The sequence below is a fragment of the Frankliniella occidentalis genome, unplaced genomic scaffold (genome assembly GCF_000697945.3).
Source record: "Frankliniella occidentalis isolate FOCC.00 unplaced genomic scaffold, Focc_3.1 Scaffold3, whole genome shotgun sequence".
Classification (NCBI taxonomy): Eukaryota; Metazoa; Arthropoda; class Insecta; order Thysanoptera; family Thripidae; genus Frankliniella; species Frankliniella occidentalis.
The window spans coordinates 1,258,184-1,272,002 of record NW_026267133.1 but is presented as its reverse complement, the minus strand read 5'-3'; the positions used below and the strand labels follow the sequence as shown (position 1 = coordinate 1,272,002).

At 43.8% G+C, this 13,819-nt stretch overlaps 1 protein-coding gene across 2 annotated transcripts in view; it reads right to left on the bottom strand.

Moving 5' to 3' along the window:
* Positions 1–183: 183 nt before the first annotated feature.
* The window catches only part of LOC127749209 (protein bric-a-brac 1-like), a gene marked incomplete at its 5' end in the record, with an annotated part of 28,227 nt that continues 14,591 nt past the window's right edge, over positions 184–13,819 (bottom strand). Inside the window, 3 exon segments of one of the 2 annotated variants that reach the window (XM_052266506.1) lie at positions 184–4,580; positions 4,656–4,810; positions 5,382–5,648. In XM_052266506.1, coding sequence (XP_052122466.1) covers positions 3,348–4,580; positions 4,656–4,810; positions 5,382–5,648 — 1,655 coding nt within the window. 2 annotated transcript variants of the gene reach the window in all.

The window sequence follows — 13,819 nt, the reverse complement described above, 5'->3', positions numbered from 1 at the left end:
CCCCCCCCCCCCCCTTTTTGCCAGAAAAGGTGAGAGTGAGTCAGTCTGACTGTCTGACCTCATTTCAAGCTCATTTTAACACGTTATTGGTTAATTGTGGGACACCTTACGCATTTTGTTTCTCCTCAGTAAAGTGGAATTTGGTTTTGTCAGATAATTTCTTTGGAACTTAAATAAACTTCATTTTGCCAGCCGTCAGAAATCCTTTATTTAGCTTCAAACAGAATGTAGTGATCCAGTATATGTTTAATGAAGATACAGTGTTTCAGTATATGAACAGAAAATTTAGTAGATTCTGAGCAACTTACAATATTTCATCACACAACGAATAGCAACTACAGTACTGCATTCACCGTGGTGATCACCAGCTGCTCTTCTCTACTTTTGATCAATTATATGAATCTATTGGCAGAATATACATGGAAGAGAATAACTATTGTTACACATAAACATGAGTGAATACATGATTGAATTGTAAGAAAACTATTCAGATACAATATCAAAGCTGTAAGAGGAAAGAAGTTGGAAGTATCAATGGAATACAACAATAATGCAACCATGCCTATTTAAGAAAACAGGGCTGGTGCTTACAGTAAACTGCTGTGACATGACTGTTGACAAGAAAATGCAAAGTTTGCATTTAGAAAGAGTGTGACATCCAAAACATCAGAATTTGATAAAATTATCTTGATTTATTTGGCCTTAATTGTGAGGGAATACAACAAATCATAAGATATGAAACAATTTCTTAAGGCCATCGCAAAAGTTCAATTTTGTACATTTTGTTTTTGGAGAAAAATCACAAAAATAATTAAATTTATATTTAATACACATATTAAATCTTTTAAATACAAAATTCCATATATTTTGACTAGACCCTAAATGCCTTACATGAAATTGTGTTTCTACTGATATCTATTTTCCTACTTAAATTAAAATGTTCTTGGTTTATGACCTCCATGTGTAAACATGAGACTTGGGACTGCCTCGTTGCAGCAATACTGTTTCTAGGTTTGAGAACAAGGTGATATTTACTCAATGATTCTAGAGGATAGGATCACCAGTAAAAAAGCAAACACTATATGTATGCGAGTCCATACACTTTACAGACTTAAATGAAAGAAATTCATACATTTTTCTAGACACATATCTTTTTCTGATTTCCACTTAATATTCTTAGTACTCTTGAAGACATCTTGATCTTAATGAATTGAGGACTCTAACTTGAATGTATGTATGCATGTATGCATGGGTATGTAAGTATGTATGTATGTAGCAACCAAAAGAGAACATTGTAATGGGCTGTTCAAAAGTCAACAGTGGTTTCTACAGAATGCGTATCATGAAACCATGGTGTATTTTTTTTATGTACATCAATAATTACATGGTATGCCTTTGGCTTATCATTCTTATATCAGTTCTTTTCAAATTAAAGAAAAACAATAGTAAATGAACTAATGAAACAGTACTCTAAATCAATATTTACAGATAAAATATGCAAGAAAGTAGAGATTTTGTCTTTTTTTTAGAGACGCAAGTCTAGACATTGACAAGGGACAAACAGGATTTTATCTCTAAATAATAGTTTTGGTATTGAAATTAAGTATAAAATTTCACAGCCTCTTAAAAAGAGAGGTCAGTGTGCAGTATTTCCATCCACTTCTTTTAAGACATTTTGAAGCTGACAAATGCATAACTTATCAACTTTAAACTATAACTAGAAGAAATTACAGTTCTGTGTTTACTGAATTACAAAAACACTTTTACTTATACTTCTGACAAAAAAAAACAACAACAACAAAAAAACCTTGAGGTTTGATTTATGCACTTGCCTTACTGGAGATACTACACACTGAACATAAATGCAACAAGCAACAGTTAATCATAAACCCTTAATCAAGAGCACTGCATAACAGTACTTGAAAGGCACAATGACATGCAACCACAATTTATAAGAAATCACAATCTTAAATTAGAATTCATCATTTTCCCGATTTCTGCCCAAACATTTGATATTTAGAAGACAAACCTTATATTTTCTTCCTCTTCTTATTTTACTATCTGAGTACCAAAGGTATAACAGTAACAGTTATCATAAGTTGGGTGAAGAACATAAGTGGCAACATATAATTCCTAACTAACACTTATGCTTAACAGGAATTCCAAACAATTAGCAGGCTGAAATATCAGAAACAAAAAACTTTCTACAGAGAAACTTATGGGCTGTCATGCATTGTGTAGAATCTACTTACAGCTTGGCACAATGTTAACGTAAAGATTTGTAAGCTATTGACTGTGAGTTGATGTATCGCAGTGTATCAGACAAGTAAAAGGCCTGTTAAAGGACAGTCACACTAACTTGTACAATACTACCAGAATGGGCCTGAAAACCTTCCAGGCCATGTTGTAGAATAGAGGTAATCATACAACAAAGAGAACGACAAACCAACTTGTATCCAGTTTCAGCCTTCAGTAACAATAATAATTATGATGATGATAATAAAAGTAAAAATAACAATAATAAAAATAATAACAACAACAGATGCTGTAACTGTTGCATGGACTTACATGCAACAAAAGGAGACAAAAACATAAAAATGCTCATGAATAATTAAAGAAGATTTTGAGTACGGATAAAAGGCGGAGTAAAAATGAGAGGAATGGCATTAAATTATTTAGTGGCAGGACTTCTTAATGGATGCATGACTTATTAAAAAATTCATTGTGAAAACGGTTTGAATCATCTTGAAACTTGTAAACAGATTAAACCATTATGAGAACACATGATGACAAATAACAACAATAAATGAATCGTGAAAAATATCAAATAATCAACAAACAACAACAAATGCCACAAAAAATTAAAGGAAACAGGTGGATAAGATAAACAGCAAACAATGCAAAAGGATTTAAATCCTACACACATTTTAACAGAATGGAAAGCAAAATTTTTGGTAAGTTTAAGTCTGAAAAGGGGAAATAATAATGGCTGAAATCAATATATGGAAGGACAGAATGTATTTAAATCTCTGAGATTGAAAACCAGACGTAAAACCAACCTTTGCACTAAACTTGATTTTATATGTCTAACGAGATTCATAAATGATCTAAACGGCTTGTTTGACCATGAGGATTAATTTTTCGGAAACTGATAGACAGCTTCAACCAGGCGATTGGTCAGAGTTAAACTCTTGGCCAGAGCCCTATCAGGAAACCCCTTTGCTTTTCAAAAAATAATTTTGTTTTGACTTCTATTATTTTTAGTGCGAGAAAAGTCACATCCACTTTACCTAAAGGAATTTGCAAGGGAAAAATATGTATCACAATATGATTGGCCATAGATTGACCTAGCTGTGGGAGTGAGGACGGCTTGACAATAGAGGCTCGCACTTGACGACCACGTTCTCAGCTGTTTCGTTGAGCAGTTCTAGGTTTGAACGGTTGGTCATCTCCATTATCTCGTCCGGAAATAACGGCCCCGCTTTGAGCAGGCCCATGTTGTTGTTGGTCATGATGTCGTTGTTGTTAGCAGAGTTGAGAAAATCCCGAGCAATGCGGAGGTCGTCCTCCTCTTGGTCCACACCGTCACCCCCAACATCACCCACGCCATCGTCCTCTCTGGCGTTTTTCCTCATCCTGTCATCCAGCTTTCTCCTGTCTCTATCCCTGTCCCCTGCATCACACACGCGGTCCACCCGCTCCGCCTCCTCAGCCCCCCGCCTATCCATCCGGTCCCTGTCCGGCTTGAGGCTGGCTCCACCAATGGTCCCACCCATGGACCCACCCACGGGGCTGGCAACTCGCAAGTCCTGGAGGTCCGCGGGCTGAGCTTGGGGCTGGCCTGGAGGTGAGCCCAAAGGGCCAATTGGTCTCGAAGAGAGGGCCGGGAGGGTCAGGGCCGACAGTCCTGCCCCTCGCCCACTTAGTACTTGTTCCAGGACGTCGTGCCCCTGGCCTTGGCCGAGCCCTTGCAGGCCCTGGAGCACGCCAAGTCCCGCCACAGGACTGTGGGAGCGCCGCAGACCCAGCGGACTCGAAAGGCCCATCGCACAGTTGAGAGTGGAGCTGGGTCCGATGCCGGGGCCTCCACCCTGGCCCTGCCCGCCCTGCCCGCTCCCGTTCGAACGCTGTATGTTCCCGCAATGTGTCACCAAGCTCAGCGCGCCCATGGCCTCCAAGCTGCTCAGGTGCTGTAGGGGATGCTGCTGTTGCTGTTGTTGCTGTTGCTGCTGTTGTTGTTGTTGTTGCTGCTGTTGAGAATGAAGGTGCTGCTGTTGTTGCATGTGGTGCTGCTGTTGCTGCTGTTGTAGATGAAGAGAATGTTGCTGTTGTTGAGAATGCTGTTGTTGCTGCGCTTGCTGTTGCGGTTGTTGTTGGGAATGTTGCGGTTGCTGTTGCTGCTGCTGCTGCTGTTGTTGTTGTTGTTGTTGCTGCTGCTGAGCGGCTGCAGCCACCATGTTGCACATCTGCTGCCGAAGGCCCTGCGCCATGGCGGCCATGGTGGCGGCGTTGGGGGTCACGTTCTGGTCGGGCCCATTGGCGCAGATGTTGGCGTTCATGTTGTAATTCTGCATCTGTCCCTGCAACATCCGGCTAGTTAGTGCAATCCCAGCGCTCCCTCGCCACGCCACAACGCTCCGCAGCAGTACACTCACCGACATCCGCGAGTACGATAAGTGCGAGTCGTCCTTGACGAGGTGCTGCGGGTCCCGGAAGACGACCGCCCTGATGACGCCGTAGATGTGGTCCTCCGGCCAGATGCCCAGCAGGATGCGCTGCGGCCGGCCGCGGCCCTTGGGCCTGAGGTCCGCTGCAAACAGCAAAAGCAAGTTGATCAGAGACGCGGTGCGTGCGAGGCCTAGGCCTCCCGCACGCAGCGCCGTGTGGCGTGCGGCCTACGCGCGCACGACAGGCGCCCCGCCGGCCCCGCCCCGCCGCAGAGCAGCAGCGCGCCTGCCCGCCCCACCCTCGTCACCGCACTAACAAGTGCTATGCCATCAAACACTAGCTGGGTTTGTATCCTCTTATTTCTACAAATTTCGGCATTTTTTGCACACATTTCTGCTTTGATTTCAATACTTTTGTGAGTTGTAAATGTTCCATATACTACTTTTGTTCATTCATTTGTACGAAATCGTGCACTTTTGCGCATTTGTACAGAACAAAACATATGTTTAACTTAGCACGAATGTTTGCACAAAAACATACAACTACATTTAGCGTGCAGTTATCAGGGGACCAGGCGTTCCGAATGGCATCTCGTATGTAGGCGACCTATGCCTCTTGAATGATTGGCGGGACAATCTAACAACTGACTCCGCGGTAGTTTCGCCGTGCGCTTAATGACTTCCATAGTTTTCACTTTAACTTTGGTCACTCACCTGCTCCGCCGTCCACCGACGGTCCCAGCATGTTGTGGACGCGGTTGGCGTACAGCACGAAGGTCGGGTAGGGGATGTCGTACTTGCGCGCCGCCTGGGAGAGGGACAGCCCCTCCCGGAGGACGCTGAAGATGGCTTCCGCCATGGTCTCCGGACGCCACGACTTGAGGGGACCCCGCTCACGGAACCGAAGGTTGTGCGACATGGTGGTGTTGGTGTTCCAGCACTTCTGCCACATGTGTTGAAGCTGGTACTGGTAGCTGTCTGCTGGAAAAAAGAAGACCCCACAGGGGAAAGTATAAGTAGAGATAGAGGAAAGGCAACCTAGACGATGCTCCACTGTAGTAGATGCACGTGAGTAATGAGTGAAACATGCCAACGTTGACACGTAACTGCCTTTACTATCCCAACACCTATTGTTTTGGAAAACATTTTCTCACCTGACCGACTAGAAAGCAATTTGTGCTCTTTCCATTTCCAAAATGAGCCTTAGCTTTTGGGGTGCGGTATAGCAGTCAATATCTCCTCAGAGGTATTGCGCCTAATTCATTGTGCCGTTTAGGGGTGACCCACCCCACAGTGAGCACGTCCTTGAGGAACACGCGCGAACCCTCATTTAAATCTGTTTTAGTTTGTCTATAGGCGTGCAGCTACATCTGGGTAGTACTGTGTTCTCGAATCTGCCCTGAGACAAAATTGGCCCGTTTTTCTTAACATTTCACACTCTGCGCGTTTACGTAAATGGACCGATACGGCGCTCTGCGTCAAAAATTGTGACGTGCCAAGATGGCCAAGATAAAAGGCTGCGCTGCTTGCAGAAGGTGTTCTATTTTCATTCAAAGGTAACGTGGCATTGTTGAAAGAAAAAGAGATTTTCTGTTCCATTTGCCTTCTAGTACACGCGGGGTTACGGGGTATCAGCGACACGCGAACACCCTCTAGGTCACTGGCGGAGCACCACTAGGACACATGACAGAATGCTCCGTGGTTTTCGGTCACTACAGACAAAATAAAAACAACTGAGGTTTCCGTATTGGTGGTGGTGGTTCCGTACTTCACCACGGAATTTTCAGTGCAATTGACAGAGGACATCTTAATCCTAAATGCCATGACCCAAACCAGGGATGGCTGGAGACGCGACGTGGGGGACTTAAAGCAAGCGCTCGCGCAAGTGATGCTATCACCTGATCTGGAAGACTTACTTTTGCCTCTACAAATATTGAGTGAGATATGCGGGATCGGGAAAGGAACAGTAAGATGATTGTGACTCACCAGTGTCATTTTAATACACAAAAACACCACAGTGTAATACGTGTCATGGTAATATCAACTGTTAGCACGTTAGTCAACCTTTTCGCCAACTAATATGCTGGACGCCTCATGACCAGAAATATTTATGCTCATGGCTTACAACTAAATCTCACATAGAGTAACAAAAAAGCACAACCAAGTCTTGTTCCCTTTTTATCTTTTAACAAATGAATCACGGTAAATAAATATAAAACATAAAAATAAAAACGACTACAATTGCTCAGGATATACAAAAAAATAAACATTTTTAACGTCTTGTAATTGCGTTGTAAATAAATTAGCCTTATTTCCTTAATTGTTATATTCACAATTTCCGTGCTCAAAATTTAAGACAAGAACTAAAACAAGTAATCATAACAAAAAGGATTGCCTTCTATTAAAAACAAAAGAATTTAGAACAGGACTGTCAAGTAATAAAAGAGAATATATCAACGACATCATATCAGAATCCTACTTTTCTTCTAGCTGCCAAAAAGTTTTCTTAGCTTTAGTGATAAGGTGGTCCATTGGTAAGTCCCTTGTGCCATTCAATTCTTAGATTATTAGTGAATTTAATCACGTCATACTTTAAAACAATTTTACCCCGTCGCCCATCTTAAGCAAAGAACTCAAAGTAAAACACGTCGGTATTAGAATCTAGCCATCTCATTTCCTATTCGTGCTCGTCGGGTTGGTGAGCCCCTTCCATACAATTATAGGACGTGAAAACTTAAGCTAGGAAGGGAAATGGTTGCGCGCGTACAATAGTACGACTTGAAAATATGGCTGCCCGTCGGGCTGGGTAGTGGGTAGCAATCATCACAAACTATTCAATGCTACACCAATGACTGGTTGAAGCCATACGAAGGAGTCTTTTCTTTTTTGTCATGAAATATTACACGCTTCAGTCTTGTGAGCGACCACTGTCGCGGACTTCATGCACTCTCACAAACACGCTATCACACATTTACACACTACTTTCACCTGCACACACTGACGAGATCATCGAACTGACGAAGTGGTTTTCATCGCACCAAGTGCTCTCTGTACCCGCAAGACTACTCGGAGATCGAGGTACAAGGACAGTGATGGGACTCAGTCGAGGCAGGTCGTCAATAAAGAGACTGGCCATGTCTGCCTTGCAAATAATGAAATAGGAGTTTGATCTTCAGCATTCATAATTCATTTACAAAGTAGAGCAGTTTTCAGAAAGCAAGAAAATAGCTGTACTCTTCACAAGCAAAGCACAGTCTGAAACAAAATGGCCCGCATTTTGAACGAGGTACCCGTAAATAGTCATGCTTAAGTAACGCCATGTGTTGCAGACTGGAACAACCGCAACCTCTGTCATCTATAGGACTGTCCTACGGTCACCCAAACAACTTTAAAACCTGGTTATGGCACAAATTCTGGCAGATTGATCTAAATGGCACGCGTTTGTAAAAGTGATCGCCAACCGCGGCTCAACCAGTGAGTCCGCAATTAAGGCCCACCTACATTACATTTCAATATAAGGCACGTCATTGTACTTTTTAAACGAAGTAACATTTTCAATAATGTAACGTAACGTTAATTTACACAACTAAATGAGCAAACATAATTAACAGACCCCACTAATGGATACACTATTACGCATTTATGGAGAAATAGGTAAAACACGTATAAAATACATTGACAGAGAGCTCTATTAACAAAAGAACCTTGTCTTACAAATAATAAATAAATCGAATATTATAACATCATTTAACAAAACGTAAATGCATCAAATTTGAAAATTTCCTCAAAAAGAACAACACTTACGCCTAAGGCGCGCGTCTTGACCAAAACAGTCAACAAAGAAATACACGAAAGAAAACAAACATGGCACACAAACTACTGACTCAAATCTGGAGGCGTCGTGCCTAAGGCCCGCGCTTCACACGTAAGATTTTAATAGATATTTTCCCATTTACAATAGCAAACTATCTAAAAGTAAAAACAATTATGAGACGATTATTTTAAAAAATGGTAAGTAGTTCTATTTTAACAAATAAACAAAATAAAAAAGCAGTCCCAAAAACTAACTAATTGTTATATCAGTCAAAAAGCCTATAACAATATAACTAGGACATAGTTGCATGCCGTAGGCAAGCCGACTCACATTCAAAGATCACACGCGCACACACGCAAATGATAGTTGCAGTAGGCTATTAAACATTTCCTGAGGACACAGATTTAAATATTTAAACGAAGATATAAGAGAGGCAAAAAAGTTTTAAACACAGCCAAAATGTATCCTTCCTCTAGATTGAAGTAATACTCTAAGCGGCAGTGGTTATTACGTCAGGTAACTCTGTACACTACCACTCCATGTCTGACATGGGACGAGGTGGAACGTTCACTAATGTGGATGGGTTTGCTCAAACCCTTACGAAAACAACAAACGATTTTCAATAACACAGTCAGTCACTACAGTCGAAATACAGCGAGACAATGCTGTGCTTTTTGCAGAAGGCCCACCACCAGCGGAAGCCCGACAGGCCCTGAAACTCAAAGTCAGGATCCCTTGTTCGCCGCAGCTTCTCCACGAAGTCGAGGATGGCGTTTAAACTCTTTTTGGTCCGCCTGTTGAACGGGGAGAGGGAGATCTCACAACAAAACTCAAGCACAGCAGTCTCCTCGTCAGTGGTGAGTCCCGCCTCCTCTAGGACCATCATGCGCTTCGACTTGCCCAGGATGTTGTCGTACAGAGTGCCCTTGGGAATACCGTACTTGGCCGAGGCCTGAGTGAAGCGCATCTTCTGCGTGACCACGGCCTGGATCGCCTCCTTCAGCTGCGCCTGCGTCCAAACGGGTGCCTTGAGCTTCACCAGATTGTGGGCCTCTAACAAACACAACAAACACACAGCTCTAGCTAGACAAAATATAGGAACGTGTAAACTTTTAAAGCAAACATAAGCAGAGAGCCAGGCGCCTGCGGTATGAACAAGGTCCTGGTCAACGGGTGGCGGGTGGGTCCCACAGCAAAGAGACATTTAAAAACAAATTCCTGTTCAATTTCTGAAATGGGAATACGCTCACGTATTACAGAAAAAAGTTCAAGCGCAGGCACCTCGCCGTCAAAATCACAGGGTACAAAACAAGCAAAACAGTGACCTAGAAAGCAGCATCTACGCGGAAAACATAGATGGGCTCCAGCCTGAGACAGGGGTCCCCCACTCCAGTTTGCGAGTTGGGCGCGAGTTGGGCGCGAGTTTTCGCGAGTTATAGGCAAGTTGGGCGGGGACAAGTGTACAACGTGTTGGTGCACTGCAAAATGCTCCCAAATATTATGTTTGTATCCTATACTGAAAATAAAAGATCTTCTTATTGCAAGAAATATGATTGTCTCGCACAGAAATTCTTTGCAAAGCTGCCAGATTCCTGGAAAACTCTGCGTTTCGAAGAAATAGTTTGCCAACTTACGTTGAAGTGGTCCATAATTACAATACTTCAAAACTACTCGCAAGCAGCAACGAAAATCGTTTGCAATGCGAACGTATTCATGGCAAGCATTTTGCAGTGTGATAGGGGGACCCCTCGATAAAACCAGCCCATCTCTGTGATAGCTAATGAGTCCACTCAGACAACTTTTTGAGCTATCCTTGCGAAACTTGACGTAATAGACATATACTCTAATAGAAAAATTAGCAATATAATTAATAATGACCAATGCTTTTCTTCAACTAGCATACTCGAGGGTTTGCAAAAAAAGAAGCTGAAAATTAGTTCCTACAGCTGGTATTTGGGCTAGCTTCTAGTTTGTACGAGCGAACTCATAAGCTACGACAGTGTGCAGTTATACGCAGTCCCATGCCATGCCATGCAATGCCACACAGAACACACACAGCAAATAACACAAAAATCACAATCCTGATTTCTACAGAAGGCACGCAGTGTAAAGGTTAGCGCATGTTACGCGGTTGCGACAATAATGTTGAAAAAAGTTGGCATTTCCCGGAGAATTGTAATACTCAAATCAAAAACGGAGGCTTCCAAAATCTGCTAGCGTCTCCGTAGCCAGATTCTGAACCATTTCAATTGATACATGAAAGTTAATAACATTTTGTTGTGTTTGTTTTTTCTTTACAATTTTTCTAACGAAAAGGTTGACAGGTTGACAATGTGCACGTAATCAAATCTATGCGGGAAATCTCAACAGTTTCTTTTATCAGCGAACGGCCGAAATTTCTGTGACACCTACAACCAAAACCACACACAAGCACACTCAAAATTACACCGGCGCCTGGCCGGCCGACCCGCCCAGCTGCTCGTCATCGGGTCCAGTCTCGGATACAGCCTCAGGCAAAAGCTCCGGCACGACATTGGACGCGGGTTCCGCCAACCCCTTGGGTGCGTCCTCGGTTGCAGCCTCTGGTAAAGCCTCGGGTGCACCCTCGGGTGCAGTCTCAGGTGCAGCCTCGGGTACAGCCTCGGATTCAGCATTTGACTCAGCCTCGGGTGCAGCCGCGGGCGCGACCGCGGGCAGGACCACGGGGACGACCTTCGGAAAGGTGTCCATGGCGGTGTGGTCTGCGCGGTAGCCGGACGCGGCCCTGCTGCTAAAGACCCCCAGGGCGCGCGTGCGCCGCCACAGCGTCATGACGGGGATGTTGCACTTCTCGGCGGCAGGCTTAATGGGCACGCCCTGGCGCACCAGGTCGATGGCGTAAAGCAGGTCACGCTGCGTCCACTTGGAGTTCATGCTCTTCGACACCTGCAGGGCCTTCCACACAGAGCTGGCGCCGCCCCGGCCGGAGCCCCGGGCCTGGCCCCGGCCGGCGCCCCGGCGAGACGTGGACGGGCGCGGCGCACCAGAGACCTGCGCCGGGCACACCACCTCTGCAAAGACACAGGCCACCACACCCACAAGTGAGACTAAGGCGCGACGCCCGGCCCTGCCCTGATCCACGCGGTCAGAAAAGAAAGAAAACAAAGCCAGAGCACAGACATAAAATGGCCTTTGATAAACGGTAATCCAAGTGTGTAACACGTTCGGTCACAATGATGGATCATAGTATAAAAGGTGTGTCGTCACTAAGATCAACTGGTTCAACACTTGCAAGTTTAAAAAAGGGTACTGTAGACACTTAAAAGAGTTTGTCGGAGTGAGAAACTTAGACTGACTTTGGCATTTTATCAGAAGGAGTGCTTTTAATTTTTGGAAGAGGTTGAAACGCAAATCAGAGCAAAGGCGCCACGATTCATGCAGACCCAAAAGACCTGACTTCAATCCATCCAAAGCCATCGTCTCAGCGCTCATTGATAAAGGTAAAGCAGGACGCGAAAAGCCAATCAAAAATGACATGTTTAAGAAACTTTACTCTACTTTGTAATTGCTGGTAATAGATTCTAATTTTAAAACAACTGCTTTACATTTATTTGAATTTTAATGCGAGTCAACGTTTCCTATTTTAAGCGACCGAGACGATGGCAGAGTGACATGCAATATCTAAAAAAATAAAGATGTTCAGTTACAGATCCTTCAGAAACCACACACAATAGCTAACGATGGCTGCGACTCTATCTGGGTGCTCCCTGCAAAGAGAAAGTACAGGCACACCAACTTCACTTGCAGTCTCCATTCGGAAAAAGATTAATCCGAGGGGTGTGGAACTGGCCAAAAAAGTGCACATTGTGTCTAAACAATCATTGTTTCACACTATCTATGATTGTGTCGATTATTGTCTCCGGTTGTTTCTATTTCAGATTGTTGGGTATATATTGGGACATATTTTGAAAAATTGTGCAATGATTGTGGCAGATTTTGTGTGATTGTGTCGATTGTTTGTGATTGTCTCAGATTGTTTATGATTGCGTTGATTCTGTGTGCTTGTGTATGATTGCGTGATTGTGTTGTGTATGATTGTTTATAAATGTGTGGAATTTTTTCCGATTTGTGAGATGGTCTGATTGTTTCAGGATGGCCGATAAATATTGTGATATATTTTGGAAAATTGCGTCAGATTGTGTCGTGATTTTGTGATTGTTTTCAATTGTGTGTAATTGTATGTGATTGTGTCATAATTGTCTCTGAATGATCTTCCCGATGTACACATATTGTGTCCAGTTCCAAACCCTTTGGATAAATCGCGTTTAGGAGGCCAGGGAGGCGTCCTTGAGACAGGCGTGCGGGCGTGCGTGCAGGCGTGCAGTGCGCGAGCGTGTGGGCACGAGCGAGCGTGCAAGTGCAAACGTGATACGGGGTGCTGAGGTAGAACATGCCCATGTTATCAAACGTTCGAATGTCCCGACAGATCCGGGAACATGCATAGTAGCTTTAGTGTAGTGGCTTTCGACCTCTCAAACAGTTCCTTCCAGCCCCGCGGTCAGTACCTTCACGCTTGCTCGTCAGCTCCGTTCAGCGCGGTCAGTACCTTCACGCCTTCACGCTTGCTCGTCAGTCAGACAAAAAGACTGGAAAAACGATCCCTGCCAGCAGCGCGGCCGCACTCAAAGAGACTGCCGCTCAGTCCTGGAGGCAAAATAACACAGAACAAGGGAAGACCGTGGGAGGTGTCATGCGGAGCGAAAGAAGCATGCACCCTGTCCCAATCCACACCATCTCCCCAAACCAACCACTACTTCTGCCACCTACACTGCTTTGTACCTGTTAATACGGCAATAGAATAGAAAAACGTCTCGAAAAATTACAGAAAACATTTGTAAATTTACGTTTCCTTTGTATAAAAATTAACCCTGAGAGGGCTAACTAATTAACATAGTCTGCACCCAACCAAGGTGACTATCTCAGACATAACGTCACACTGCGTCCGTGTCCCGCCCAGACGACCTCTCCGTAGGGATGGCAAAGGGCGTGAGGACGGGCAGAAAGGACGCAGGCAACACTAGCTTGCATTTCGATAAAAATCAGGAGGGAAAAAATACCTCCGAATTTTCCAAAGACAAGTACCCGCGAGTACCGAACAGTACAACATTACGTAGGGGACAAAGCCCAGTGTCATCCATTTAAAAAACTAGTTGCTACTTTTGATGCTAAAATATTGGCATTCATTTGAACAAATAAAAAAAGAATGGCAACGTTTTAGCTCAGAGTAGCTACATAGGTAGGTATTATGGCAGAACTACAAGGAACTCCATAATTTTAAGGTGCGTGGATTACTTTAATC